General features: G+C 34.5%; 1 protein-coding gene across 1 annotated transcript; it reads right to left on the minus strand.

Annotated features, from left to right (window-relative positions):
• Window positions 1-9,066: 9,066 nt before the first annotated feature.
• Window positions 9,067-9,996, minus strand: LOC114215139 (olfactory receptor 4P4-like). Its single transcript, XM_028111062.1, has one exon. It carries the CDS (start codon window positions 9,994-9,996, stop codon window positions 9,067-9,069), a length of 930 nt encoding a protein of 309 aa, XP_027966863.1.
• Between the last annotated feature and the right edge of the window lie 5,513 nt (window positions 9,997-15,509).

The raw sequence follows: 15,509 nt of genomic DNA on the forward strand, positions 1-15,509 counted from the left end.
TTGTTTCAGACTGGTATATAATGTAAACAGATGGGTTAAATAGCTGAAAAGAAAGAAAACGTGAATCTGCATAGAAAATTAGCAGTATGGCAACAATACTATAAAATTTACCAAAAAGCAAATTGATATCATTGAATAAGTAATATTATTTATTCCTGATACCTAGATTTATGCTTCTTTTTTATTTCTCTTATTTTAGAAATCTATTGTAAATAATTCTATAATGGGGAAAATGATGTAATTTTAAATATTATTGCAATGATTACGGAATATTCAAATGTTATTTTGACGTTAAAGAAATAATTGTTGTTAGTTGTATTAATTAGATAACAAAAGGAGTATAATTTACATAATTAAAATTTTTTGCACATTTTAAAATGCACGTGTTTATCCATCGGGTCAACTGTTTTTCTTTCAGGATGATCTAGACAAATTCTTTTTTATTTGGGAGTGTATCCTCAGAAATGAAAATTTATTAAAAACACATCAGTTTGTGGAGTGCCTGGGTGCGTCAGTTGGTTAAGTGCCAAACTCTTGATGTCGGCTCAGGTCATGATCTTAGAGTTGTGAGATAGAGTCCTGTGTCAGGCTCTGCGCTGGGCATGGAGCCTGCCTAAGATTCTCTCTCTCGTCTCTGCTTCTCCCCCCACCTCTCTCTCTATCTCTCCCTCTCTAAAAAATAAAATAAAAAATAAAGGATTATCTTCCTTACCCTGTGGACAAATACTATCAATTACACATTTTGAACTAAAATAGTTTCAGGCACATTAAAAACAAAGAATGGTTGAAAACAATGCAGCAAAGAGACTGCCAAAGGATTCAAGTTGCAAAAAAATAAAAAGCCAATTTATTCATTTCTCCTATTTACATTTTACAAGCTAAACAAAAAAAATTATTTTAAATTAATATAAATTTGTGATGGCAAGTGATAAGTGTGGCTCAGATGGTTGAGCCTCTGCCTTCGGCTCAGGTCATGATCCCAGGGTCTTGGGATTGAACCCCACATTGGGCTCCTGGCTCTGGGGAGCCTGCTTCTCCCTCTGCCTCTCTCCCTGCTCATGCTCTCTCTCTCTCTCTGTATCTCTGTGTCTCAAATGAATAAATAAAAATCTTTTTTAAAAAAGTGATAAATGAAAGATAAAAATAAATTGCCCAAGTATATTTGCACTGTTCATATTTCATGACTTTTCCTAGGAACTTCAGTATTTTAAACATGATCTAGGCAATAAAGTCCAACAAAAGAAGATGATACAGAATGTAGCTCCAAGAGAGATTTGTTTCAACACTCAGCAACTAGACGTTACATTAAGGAATGGATCAAAGATTCACAAATTTGCAACTTTTGCACAATCTTGAGGCATTATTTATATACAGGGAAAGAGTGTATGATAGACAGAATGCACTCCGGGAGCTGTTTTAGCCAGTGCTGAGGAATTAACTGACAATGAGATTCAAACACTGTAGCACAGCTTCCACTTTTGTCTGATCTGATGTAACAACCATGTCTGGGCACTCTGGATGAATATTTTAAAAACACAGAATGCTACTGTAGCAAAGTTATTTAGAAGCCATCAAATCCACTAAAAACTCAAAACTTTTATGCCTTTAAGATCTTTTTAGAGGTAATTGGTGTAGCATTTTTTAACAGTATAGACTATAAGAAACTTATTCTGTTTTAAATTACCATTCAACTCTAATTTCATCAAGAAGAAAAAATATCCATCTCTTCCTACTATGGCTTTAGTACTGTTATCAGACTTCCTGACCTCTCTCTTGTTTTTAGCAAAGCAAAAATAATTATCAGTTCACAGTGTTCAACAGTGAACAGTACTTAAATAGAGGTTAATAATTTTATGATTCATTGATCAATTTTCTCCTTACCTTATTACAGCCTGTGCTGATTCCTAATTTAGAAGATGGCATACTGTTTACAGAGAGATGTGTTTGCCTAAAACAAATTGACTTGAAGTTAATTGTTAAATAAACAACTTAAAGTGGATATCACTTATCTATCCAAACCCCTGATTTTCAATAAAAGAGATTCAGATCAAGACAATCTAGATAATTTATTAGCATCAGAAAGTAATATCGTGTGGAGGACAGATATCTTGATTCCCAGTCAGTCCAGAGCTGCATCCCATGCCTGTGAGCAGAACAAGATGAGGTGTCCTGGAGGCCAGTAGTGAGAAGATGCATTTTGAATTCTCATCCCAATAAAAAAAGAAAAAAGTATGCAAGGTGACAGATTACTGATTACCTAATCTATGTTTATGAATATTTTGAGAGATATATTTTGCAGTTCATATAAATATATGGTCCAGCATTCTTGATTCCAAATCATTTTGAAATAATTTTTCATCAGTTTTAGCAAAGTGTGCCTTCCTTCAGGTAAGATTCTGCCTCATTTTTTAGATTATCACAGATGTTTCACCCACAATAGCTCTTAAACTCTCATCCTGATATCTGAGGGGAAATGCTATTATAATCACTGCTGTTAGCTGAAGTAAAAAGGATATGTGAATGCAGTCCAGTGACAGAATTATTGTGATTGAAACATGAAATATATTCTTGACCACATTTTCTCAATTTGTCAAATAATTGAAATCATAAGTGATGAAAGGAAGAAATATTATGCGTTCCCTGGTTGGAATCATGGAACAAGAAATATGTAGAAACATGGAGAAGTATAACTGAATGGTGAACTGTTTTGATTCAAATTGTGTTTTCACAGCAATAACAATCTGAATATAAAAAGAAAACCAGTTACCTAAATACTTCTAATGGTCAGAGGTTTGATATTAACTGAAATGTGTCCTTATATTTGGTTATTCCACTTTAATTATGGTTATTTAGAATTAATGTATAGAGATTAAAATCTGAGTAATCTGGCCAATGTTCTATGAGAAATCAATCTTCCAGTTTAAGCAAATACACTATCCAAACATTTTTCTCATTAACTTTAATGTCTTCCTTTTCTATATGCCAATAACTTTTAATAAGAACTCAGCAAACAAAATTAACCTTCTCCCTTTCCATCCTTTTATGAATGTTGAGATTATTGCTAACCTCTTAAAGCTCCATTGTCCACATTTATAGACTCCATAAACTATTACATAATTCAGACTATAATGAGGAATACAAAAAATAATGTGAAATGCCCCAGTGTCATACATGGTTCAAAGTCACACATTAGCTTCATTTTACTTTTTTGAGTGAGCAGTCTCTGAAATTGCCATGTGCACACATATAACTAGCCCAACAAGGAAACAAACAAACAAACAAAAACCTCCCAAATATCACAACATATATTAATGAGGATGATCATGATAAATTTCAGTTTGGAGCAAACTGTTAGTAAAACGTAATAAAAACTACTCTAAAAAATTGGTTGTCTTTGGACACTTCTTAATACCAATCACTGGCCTGCAATTTCCCTGCACTAAAAAAATACAGTCAAATTGTTACTTTCTTTCTTTGGTTGCATTGCATAAAAATGCTGCACTGTCTTTTGATTGTGCTATTTAAATAATAAGAAAAATTGCTCTTAGAGTTTCCACTGTAAGTTCAGATTTTCTCCTAATGATATCAAAATGTGGCTCATGATGGTTACTTTAATTCAATCAGATAAATCTAGTCCATTTTAGAGTGACAAGGTTTTTGAAAGTTAGAAAACTACTCATCATTGGGACATGCAATCATAAACTGGGCTATTCCTTCATAAGAATATAGTGGAAAATATAAAGGCACCAAAAAGAGACTCAATAAATTTCACTGAAACATAAAGATTTCATTAACTTCAACAGAATTGTTTTTGTTCTCAAGTGGAATTCTGCTCATGAATAATGTACAATAAGACTAAAGGTAGTTAAATTATTTTGTAGTAATCACAATTAACTTATGCTGCTAGAGAAAACATAGTCTAAGGATGAAATTAAGTGGAATAAATTTAAATAGCATATAACCACCCCAAAGCACAGTTGGTGGAACATTCTCCAATGAAAATGGCATGGTTAATTCACTGAACATTAGATCTCAGTGGTTGTAAATTAGATTTAGGTCAAATCAGGAGAGCTCCCTCCTGAGGTACTCACTCTGCTGATTCTTCTCCAGTATCTAAAGATGAAATAAAATGCAGAAATTTATAAACCAATTATTCAGGCACATTTAGGTCAATTCTTTAAAATTATTTTGAAAATCTTATTATGTATTAGAACATTTTATATATTTGCAAGGAGAGTAGAACTTAAATATACATTGAACCATCAGGGATGTAAGAAGTGGATTTTAAGAAGAAAAAGAAAGAAGAAAGAAAGAAAAGAGAAAGAAAGAAGAGAGAGAGAGAGAGAGAGAGAGAGAGAGAGAGAAAGAAAGAAAGAAAGAAAGAAAGAAAGAAAGAAAGAAAGAAAGAAAGAAAGAAAGAAAGAAAGAAAGAAAGAAAGAAAGAAAGAAAGAAGAAAGAAAGAAAGAGAAAGAAAGAGAAAAAGAAAAGAGAAAAAGTATTTTGAAATTCTGGCAAAAACATATATACCTTTTAAGTTCTAGGAGTCACTTATTTTATACCTATCGCTGAGGGAAAGTTGATTCAGAAGAGCAGAATATAACATATGACAACACAAGAATTAATAGGTCTTTGAAACTAAGAAATTATATTCCCAGAGGCATTTCTGAACAGAGCCTCCCTGTGTTGCTCTCCATGGTACTGACCCTGGTGCCTGTGGGCATTTTCTGGATATAACTTTACTTCCTATCTTTGTGTTGGCTTGTGTCAAGCAGTTTCTCTGGAGGCTCCATAATGCTCTATGCAGAGCAATTCAGAAACTCTGCCTGCCTTGTGCTCATCTTGCTTTCTGAAGAAAAATAATATAGCATGGAATAATATTAGGGTAGTACTGACTAAAAAAGAATTCACTGAAAACAAAAACATATATTTATTTGGGCAATTAGAATTGTAATTTGGGAGACACAGATTCAGGTAGAAACCTAAATTGTGTTCCCAGGAAGACAAAGAGAAGCAGAGTCATATAGGTGAAAGGTTGTGAGTGTAATTCTCTTTCATGTCCTCTATGCAAAACAGAGATTGGATTTAGGGTTACTGGGATTGGTTGGGTTAATAGGCAAATGAAGGATTGGAGCTCCTTTGGAAGTAAAGAATGCAGATGATTCCAAGTATCATGGCTAGGAGGAAGTTAAGTCCAGGCCAAGGGCTTGCAGCTTTCTGAAAAATTTTTAAAAATCTTCATGATTTCTCCAATGAAGATATGCATAAATTCTTCCTCACTTATGGCCTCCTGATCCTATTTAAAAAAATAAAAGACTCTTAATTAGGCTTTTTTGCTCCATTTTGGAAATTTCCTTTTACATTAGCTTCAGAAAACTCTGAAATGGGGAAAGACAAACAGAACCAAACACTTGCATTGCAGTACAGTCCAATATGCATCATTATCTAGAGTAACCTTCATGGGTAAAGTAGATAGATCAATAAACAATGACCTGCCATATCAGAACTGGAACCTGGGTTATTTATTGCCAGGGACTAACAGTGATGAAATAGATGGTTGGGGAATGGAGGACAAAAGGAAAGATAAAAGAATAAACAATCCGTTCTTTATACACATATTAGGGTAAAAATGTTATAAGTGAGAATATAATAAAATATGAGGGAAAGTCAGCACTCAATTCCCAGCATAACTTTTATTCTGTTTACCATTTGGCCTGGTCCTATGTAACTTGATCTCTACAGATTATTTGGCTCAGCCCTAAATGTACACACTGATGTTCAGTGAACCAATTTTCCATTATAGGCAAATCCATATATAAAAAATTTCCTTTACACATGTTAAACTTAAGGAGATCAATTTTATGGGATCGTATCTGGTACAAAATAATAATAATGATAATAATAATAATAAATAATCTATTGAGAGATTGTTTTGTGTTTTAAGTTCATTATATCATTTCATCTCACAATAGTGCATATTGTGAGTTAAGTAATGTTAGTTCTGTTGTTCCAATAAGAATACAGTCCTCTAGAAGTTAAAAAGATTTGCTCAAATAAGATTTGCTACTAAATAAGAATAAGAAAAAGAACTGTGTGCCTTCTATGAGTGAAAGGAGCAGGTTTTTATATGTTTACTACTTGCTTCCAGGCTTTGAAAATGTAGTAACCCTGAGGAAATAAGAGATTCTAGCACTTCAGAATGGTGGATATCAGAACTCAGTGTTTTACTGGTTGTCCATTTCAGCATAATGCATGCTTTTGACCAAGCTTCACTTGGTCAAGCTCACTCAGAGCTTGTATCAATACACAGAAGGAGATAGCTGGTCATATCTCTACCAATAACACACACAAACACAGCAGCATACTCCTTAGAGATGTGTTCAAGTACCTCATTTATAGCCCCAATCCCTGCATTTGTCTCAGTTCATATTAGCTTGCTCTTCTGAGAATTGATTTTGTTATATTTATCCTTCTTTTCTAATCCCCGTCTAAAACCATTTGTTTTATGGGTTGTGTGAACTTATTTATAAAACTGAGATTTCAGGTATTTTTGAAGATACTAGGTATTGTTCTATAGGTTGGAAAGTGAATTCTAGAAAGAACAACTTATAAGTAGATAACTAATCTAGGTTCTATATATTTTTTGTGGTCGTGCTCTATAATAGAGTCATAGTTTTTGCCAATAAAATCTTACAGATTCTTGAGAAAAGAAAACAAATAAGAAAAGATTTTGGTTTTGTTGTGTAGCATTCTTTCTGATGGGTTGAGTATTTCCTTTGACCCATCCTGAAGACCCTCAAAACCCCCCATACCACACACACACACAGACAAAATGATCACACATGCATAAGAACAAGTATACACACTACAATTCTATCATTTTAAAAATAATCCAAATATTCATTGGAAAATTAATAGCTTAAACCAGGTCAAATCGAACTATAACTAGACAGACTTAATAGTCTATGAAATAGGCAGAATGTTTTCCCTTGATATTCCACAGGTTTTCATGGATCCATGAAGAAAAAAAGTAATTAGATGTGTGAAAATTTGTTAAGAGTGGAAATATCAAAAGAAGCTTTCTTGACATTAAAGTCAAACACTATCTCATTTATGGTTTTTCCTGGGCTTCTTCTTGGCTCTGGGGCAGGAGTAATTCAATTGAGAACACTCTGTGTGGAAACAATGCAATCATTCTGCTGAGAAAAGTCAAGTGCTTTGGCAGAGAGAAATAGCCATACAACTGGGAAGCAAGACACAGAGCTGACTGGATTTTGTGATTCAAAAGATAAGGATAAATGAAAATTAAAATAGTAGCACCTCTAAATGCAGAACATAAGTAAAAAGACATAAGTGGCTGAGAGTCTGCCAGTTTTCATTCCATCTCTGATAGCTACATGGGATGTATGTTGAATTTTTAACCTTTCTTACATTACATATATTTTTTAAATTTTATTATGTTATGTTAATCACCATACATTACATCATTAGTTTTTGATGTAGTGTTCCATGATTCATTGTTTGCGTATAACACCCAGTGCTCCATGCAGAACGTGGCCTCTTTAATACCCATCACCAGGCTAACCCACCCTCCACCACCTCCCCTCTAGAACCCTCAGTTTATTTCTCAGAGTCCATAGGTTCTCATGGTTCATCTCCCCTCCGATTTCCCCCCTTTCATTTTTCCCTTCCTACTATCTTCTTCTTTTTTTTTAACATATAATGTATTATTTGTTTCAGAGGTACAGGTCTGTGATTCGTGATAGCTCATAGCATAAGGGAAATTTCTGGATATGTGAGAACAAAGTATAAAGTCCAATAAAAAGAGAAGATAGACGATTTGAATTTAATTCATTAATTGTTTATTTCTTAATTTGTATGGGTTTATTGTTAGAAAATAGATAAAAAAATAAAGATATAGTACATCTTTGAGTTGACTCAATCAAACTGGAAAAACATAAGAAAAAATACCAATATGGGGCACAGGATTATTTTAAAAGGTGTAAATGTACGGTTTCATAGCAACAAAAGAACAGGGAAAATCAGAAATACTTCTGGTCTTCCATGAATTGGCAAAATCTTCTGGAATAAGAAAATATCAGGAATGTAATATGTAAGACATGAACACTAACGCATAATGGGGGCAACATTATAAGCAAAAAAGTTAGAAGAAACAGTCATAAAGATGATAGACTTTAGAGTATGTTTGGAAAATTAGAGGAGTCCAGTGTAGCTGGTTGAAAGCATCAAAGCAAAGGGAAACAAATGAAGAAAGGTAAGGAAAGGGGAAAAATATAAAACATGTTTCTAGTAGCCATATGCCCTGGCTAAATCTTCACATGTGTTAGCCAAAGTAGTATTGCAACTTTATAATGTACAAATTATGCATTTCATAGGTATTCAAAAATGGGGATGCATATATAACTAAAACAAATTGCCAAGACACCAAGATAAAAATGTACCAGAGTCAGTAATCATCCAGCTCTCCCTGACCCCAAAACCTGTCATTGTCACACCATACTTTCTACCAATGTAATGCCTTCTGAGATTAGCAAGTTTAGCCAAAACCAATTTTGATAAACAAGTGAGAAGTTTGGATTTTATTCCAAGGAAAATAGGGTTCCATATACATTTTTGGAGAGGGCTGTGCTATGATTAGGCATGTGTTTTAGAAAGACATTTCTAGCATTCCTCAAACCCATTCAACCACATCTAGAACTAGTTGGAAACTGTAGCATGCAGATTGTAATCCGAACTACAGTGACTTGCTTCTTTGACTCTTATAATGTTAGAGATCATTTAGTCCAACTCCCTAAAGAAAGCTATATGTTTTCTATAACATCTCAAATAATAAATACTCTAGGAACACAGGGTCAGAAGTGAAATGAATATCACTTTTACCTGAATTTTGTTTTTTTAGGATTTTATTTATTTATTTGACAGAGAGATAGAAGAGAGAGCACAGGCAAGGGGAGTGGCAGGAGAAGCACGGGGCTTGATCCCAGGATTCTGGGACAATGGCCTGAGCCACAGGCAGGTGCTTAACCAACTGAGCCACCCAGGCACCCCTACCTGAATTTTGAGTGGGCCATTTTAGACCACACCTTCCACATGGCAATTCTCATCTCCATGTTTCTCAGGGTATAGATGAGAGGATTCAGCATGGGGGCAATCACAGTGTAAAACACAGAGATTTCCTTATCCTCGTTCTCACTCCCTGCAGGTAGAACATAAATATAGATACAGGGCACAAAGAATAAAATGACCACCATAACATGAGAGCTGCAGGTTGAGAGAGCTTTGCGTCGCCCTAGAGAGGAGCAGGTCCTAAGATTATATAATATGAGAATGTAAGAAGCCACGAGGACAAGAAAGACAGCAACCACCACCATTCCTGAGTTTGCAATCATTAAGATATTAACAACATGAATGTCTTTGCACACCAGTTTCAAAAGAGGCTTCACATCACATATGTAGTGATCTATTTGATTGGGACCACAGAAAGGTAAATTGAGTACCACCAGCAGTATAGCGACAGAGTGCCAAAACCCCACACCCCAGGCCATGAAGATCAACATGCTACACCTCTGCCGGTTCATGATAACCATGTAGTGCAGGGGCTTGACAATGGCAACATAGCGGTCTAAAGCCATGGACACCAAGATGAATATCTCCACACCTGCCAGCAAGTGGGCAGTGAAGAGCTGGGTCATACAGTTGTTATAGGAAATATTTTTTCTTGCTGCGCCTAAGTCCCTGATTAACCTGGGGACCACAGTGGAGGTGTAGCAGAGGTCCATGAAGGAAAGGTGACAGAGAAAATAGTACATTGGTTGTCCAATTAGATGGCTGCAGGTGATTGTGAGTAAGATAATGACGTTTCCCATTAAGATTGCCAAATAACAGAACAGGAACAAGAAAAAGAACAGTAGCTCCATTTGCTTATTTCCCCACAGACCCATGAAAACAAATTCTGTGACATTGTTCTGATTTTCCATGAGGTTGAGGTGATTCCAGAGACACAACAGAAACTTAATTTATCTGAAATGATACAGAACATATGACATCTTCAATAGCACTTTTTAATTTTTGGAATATTTATAAATTGAAAAAAATGATATAAGTTACAGAGACTTTGTTACAATCTTTTAAATCCTTGCAGATCAGGGACATCATATTTCACATTCTATTTAATGAAAACATGTTTTATATCTGAAACTATTGCAAACACTTTACACGCATTTAATTCATAGCAACCCAGTGGTTACTTTTCTGATACTTATTTTACATATGGGGAAACAGAAAGATAGATTGATTCAGTTAAGTCCACCAAATCTTTAAGGTGTTAAGTAGCAACCTAAGATATGAACCTTTATCAGATGCCGTTTCCATGCTCTTCACATTTATGCCACATTACTTACTGAACAAATGGACTTCCAGCTGTTTTCCACCATCTTAAAAGATATGGGTCTTACTCCATCTGTGCCATTAACTACCTCTATAACTTATTTATTTATTTATTTGAGAGAAAGAATGAGAGAGAGAGAGAGCACATGAGAGGGGGGAGGGTCAGAGGGAGAAGCAGACTCCCTGCTAAGCAGGGAGCCGGATGCGGGACTCGATCCCGGGACTCCAGGATCATGACCTGAGCTGAAGGCAGTCGCTTAACCAACTGAGCCACCCAGGCGCCCCTACCTCTATAACTTTAAACAAGTCCCATTCCTTCTCTATTCTACATATAATTTATTTGTGTGTGTTGTATGTGGTTGTCATATTTCTTTTTTATTTCAATTTTTTATTTAAATTCTAGTTCGTTGACATATACGGTAAAATTGGTTTCAGGTACAGAATCTAATGATTTGTCATTAGCATATAACACTCAGTACTCATCACAAGTGCCCTCCTTAATACCAATTACCCATCTAGCCCATCTCGCTCCAACTTCCCTCATCAACCCTCATTTTTTTCTCTGTAGGTAAGTCTTTTATGGTTTGCTTCCCTCTCTCTATTTTTTCCCTTTCCCTATGTCCATCTGTTTTGTTTCTTAAATTCCACAAATGAGTGAGATCATATGGTATTTGTCTTTCTCTGGCTCACTTATTTCACTTAGCATAATACACTCTAGCTCCATCCACATTGTTACAAATGGCAAGATTTCATTCTTTTTAATGAGTAATATTCCACAATATATATACATACCACATCTTCTTTATCCATTCATCAGTTTGTGGACATTTTGGAATTTATATATAATGCCCCAATCACACACATACATTCCATATATCCAGTAGAACTAAAGATATATTCTTGAAATAAGGACAAAATCAAGGCTCTTAATCATAGCAGAGATTAGTTGATAATTAGTTGATAATAGTTTCAGTGATTCTTTTTTTTGACAGGTTTGGTCAAGATTCAGAACATAGGCAGGAAAAAGGGAACTGGGACACAATCTGGGCATCTGAATATAAGAATGCAGTTTATTATTATATAAAACTTTCCCATTTTCCTAATCAATTTATAAAGACACATTTTGAAGTTGCTGTTTAAAATGTAAGAAACACTGGGGAAAGCTCCTTGCTTTCTGTTTACATATTGAAGAACCCAAGGTGATTAAAGAATGTCCTGCATGTTTAACCATGCAGTTAAGCAGCACAGCCACTTAGATGCAGTAGACCTAGGAGAAGAGAGTGAATATGTCGAGCCATCACCTTTTATGCATAACCAAATGTCCGCCACAGCAAAATCATGATTTGCTTAAAAGACTGTTAATGTCAATGAATTATTTTAATGGTACCAGCAGAGGAACAGTATGATGTGGGCAGATTTCTAGTCAAATGTTCATGAAGGTGAGCATCCAGGCTCCTATGTCTTGTTACCTTTATCTTGTTAGCACTGAGCAATTCATTCTCCCTGATCCTCTTTCCTCAGCTGGTATTGGAACTAATAATACTGGATCTGCCTGCCCTGTTCCAAGGGCAAAATAAATAAAGTTTACTTAAGGACATACCTTATAGAGTCTTATGATTCTGATATGATAAAGTCTGAAGAAGAGTGCTCCCCGAAATGGAAAAGAACAAGTTGTTGTATAAGAAGATAGTTATCAGTACGTCCAACAGTTAATTGTTTTTACCTGTGGATTTTGTATTCTGCCACAATGGGATAGTTGAAGAACTCATGTTAGACATACATTAAATGCAAAGAAAAAAAAGTGGTGTTAGTATAAATTTGTTCTGGGTTAACACAATCAAGCTTAGCCAAGTACTTGTTTATGTATAAATCGAGAATATCGAAACCTAGTCCTTGTTTATGTGGAATAATATGATCAGTTAAGTGATATATATATATGAACTTATGGATAACTTTTCATAAAATTGTAGAACAAAAATGTAGCAAGTTCAAATCCTGGTTAAGACTCAACATCTCTCAACATTTGGTCCAGTACTGCTTAGTTCACAGTGATTGAATATCAGTTGGGAAAACACAAGCCCATATAGAAAAAACATTCTGCAAAGCAGTGCCCATAGAATCCTTTGGGAATGCTGCCTCATGCATAAATATCCCCTGGCCCATATTCAAATATTTTCCTTGTGGTCTTTATTTAATCCATTAAAAAAGAAAATCCTGTTTCTCTTCTCTTTTCTCTCTTTCTCTCTCTCTCTCTCATACACACACACACACACACACACACACACACACACACACACCATATATATATATGCACAGATTTTTAGGAGTAAAGAATTTTGAATCTACCTTTTTATATACTTTTTTATTTAAAGAATTTCTTTCAAGAACCTCTCCTTAAATTTTAAATCACTTAAGAAAAATCTATGATGAATTATTTGCAAACACATGTCAACTACAGGTTAGAAGGAAAAAAGTTTCATTAGCTTATTTGGAAGTGGGAATTATGACTAAGGACACAAGAATATATGGATAGTGTAAAAATCCATCAAGGACAATTTGACATGCTTTTTCTGGCTTTTTAAAAATATTTATTCATTTATTTATTTATTTTAGAGAGGGATGAGAGAGAGAGAGAGAGAGCAAGCACAGGCAGGCAAAGGGGCAGGGGGAGAAGAGAGAGAAAATCTCAAGCAGACTCCACACTGAGTGCAGAGCCTTAGTGGGGCTTGATCTCAAGACCCTGAGATTTTGACTTGAACCGAAAACAAGAGTCAGATCCTTAACTGACTGAGCCACCCAGGTGCCCTAATTCTTCTGGCTTTTTAAAACTATTTATCACATCCACAATAAAGAAAAATGTGAAATTGAAATTTATGGGCTGAATTATGTGATACAATTAGACTAAAATGTTTAAATACCAAATGCTAAGTAATAATATATTCTAGGCACTTTAGTAAATGCTTTTCATTTAACAACCATTTCATCTACACTATGACTTGATGAGGTATATTATTGTACTATTGCCCCTGTTTTGCAAATAAGGAAATTTGCACCCAAGATTACACAAGTACTAACAGGGAGTCTGTATCTAAACAATTTCTATATGATTTGGAAACTCATACTTTACTAATTTTGCTTAAATACCCTGTCACAAATAAAAGCTTTAAACTATGAATTTGCCCTCAAATTATCCAGATTTTATCTTGAATATCCTGAATGACCTCTCTTAAAAATAATCACCAAGAAAATTTATTCCAGAAGAACTTAAACTTAAAGATAGGGATTCAATAAGATCAAATTTTTATATAAAATGGTTAAAAATCCCAATTATTTCCTCCCAATTTAAACATACATATTTATGTATATATGCATAAATTAAAATATAAAAATTATATAATACATTATATACACACACACACATACATACATACATAGTAATCAGGATGCTCACTTTTATAAGATTTTACATCTCTTTGGAATGTCAAGTGATCCTTCAGGCTGTGTTGTTTTTATTTTAATTTCTGTGCCTGTGCTATAAAACAGCAAACACATGTGGAATGTCTTTGACTCTCCTGTGAATCTTCCATCCAAAAGAACCTTTCAGGAAATCATTACTGGGAATACCTTGAATTAAAAGCACAAGAAGGACCTGAGGGAAAAACTCCCACAGGCATTTTACAGTGGCCAATGCATATGTGGTTATAACTTGAAAACTAAAGCCTATATTTTTATAAGGTCATATAGATGGGCTTGAGGCTTATTTCATTAATCTCATGAGAGTTATTACCCGAGTGATTCAATACTTCTGTAATGTTATAGCCTTGATGTAATATTATGGATATTTGTTTTTCTCCTTCTCTCCTCTTCTAGAAAATTTCCTTGAAGACTGAAGTCTCTGTTGTTGATCATAATACATAATATATATTTAATAAATGTTGAATTATTTATCATTCCAATTATAACCTTTTTGTGTTACTGGGTATTACCTAGTTCAGGCACTGGTTAGAATTTGGAAATACCACAATGCATAATTACTTTCTCCCCTTATTTTAGTTTGTTTTTATCTTGCTTTGTTTTATCTCCCTCTCCTGAGAGAGAAATAGAGTGTCAGTAGAACCTAATGGGGGCAGGTTGAGTAAATCATAACCCTTAGTTCATAGCAGATGATCCTCATGGGTCCATGCAAGGTCCATCTAAGGTTTTATTTTATAATATATTTTTCCTTTCTGCATTGCTCATCTCCACTTCCACTTGCCCCTTCTGTGGACCCACCATACTCTAACACACTCAACTTCATTGGCCTGGGGCATTGCACATTCTTTGGGTTCTCCTACAGCTATCCACATCATGAAAGTAAACTCTTCCAATACTGCCCTTAAATTATAGCATTTGTCTTCTCCTTGCTGCATGACCCAGACTCATACAGACACTTAATAATACAGCCTCAGAATGCATGAAACAAAATTAGGTAAATCCATATAAAAATATGAATCCATCTTCACAGTAGAAAATTGCAATGCTCTTTTTAAAATTATTGATGAGCAAAGCAAGGGATATGTCAGGAGAATAGAGAAGATCTGAACAATGCAACTTAAAAGTATTGTAGACACATACATAAAATTATACATCCTGCAAAGAATACACATTTTGTGCATGTATAGATGTAAGATTTACACAATTAAGCATTAGATCATTAAAAAAGAAAAAGCCTCAATGCAGTTTGAAGAAGAGAGAATACACCAAAGTCTGAGCACAAAAAAAGACAGATCTAGACCTATGTTATGATTATTTTTTGTGCAAATTGTTTAAAGACATCTATGTCAAATAACTAGCTAGCCACTGGGCTAATAGAAAAGACAGTTCAATAACCACACAGAATATAGGTATTAGAAAAGCAATTTAGAAAAATCACTAAACAAACAAACAACCACAATCCACAAAATATTTCCCACATAAAGTCAGAAAAACACCAGGATGTTCAATCTCACTACTTATATTAAACATTTCACAAAAGGTTTCTACCAGAGAAATTAGATTAAAAAATAAATAAAAGAATCCAAATGAAAGAGAAAGAAGTAAAACTATCTCTATTCACAAATCACAT

The sequence above is a fragment of the Eumetopias jubatus genome, unplaced genomic scaffold (genome assembly GCF_037043125.1).
Source record: "Eumetopias jubatus isolate StellerSeaLion01/CBP00866 unplaced genomic scaffold, mEumJub1_p1.0 scaffold_13, whole genome shotgun sequence".
NCBI lineage: Eukaryota > Metazoa > Chordata > Mammalia > Carnivora > Otariidae > Eumetopias > Eumetopias jubatus.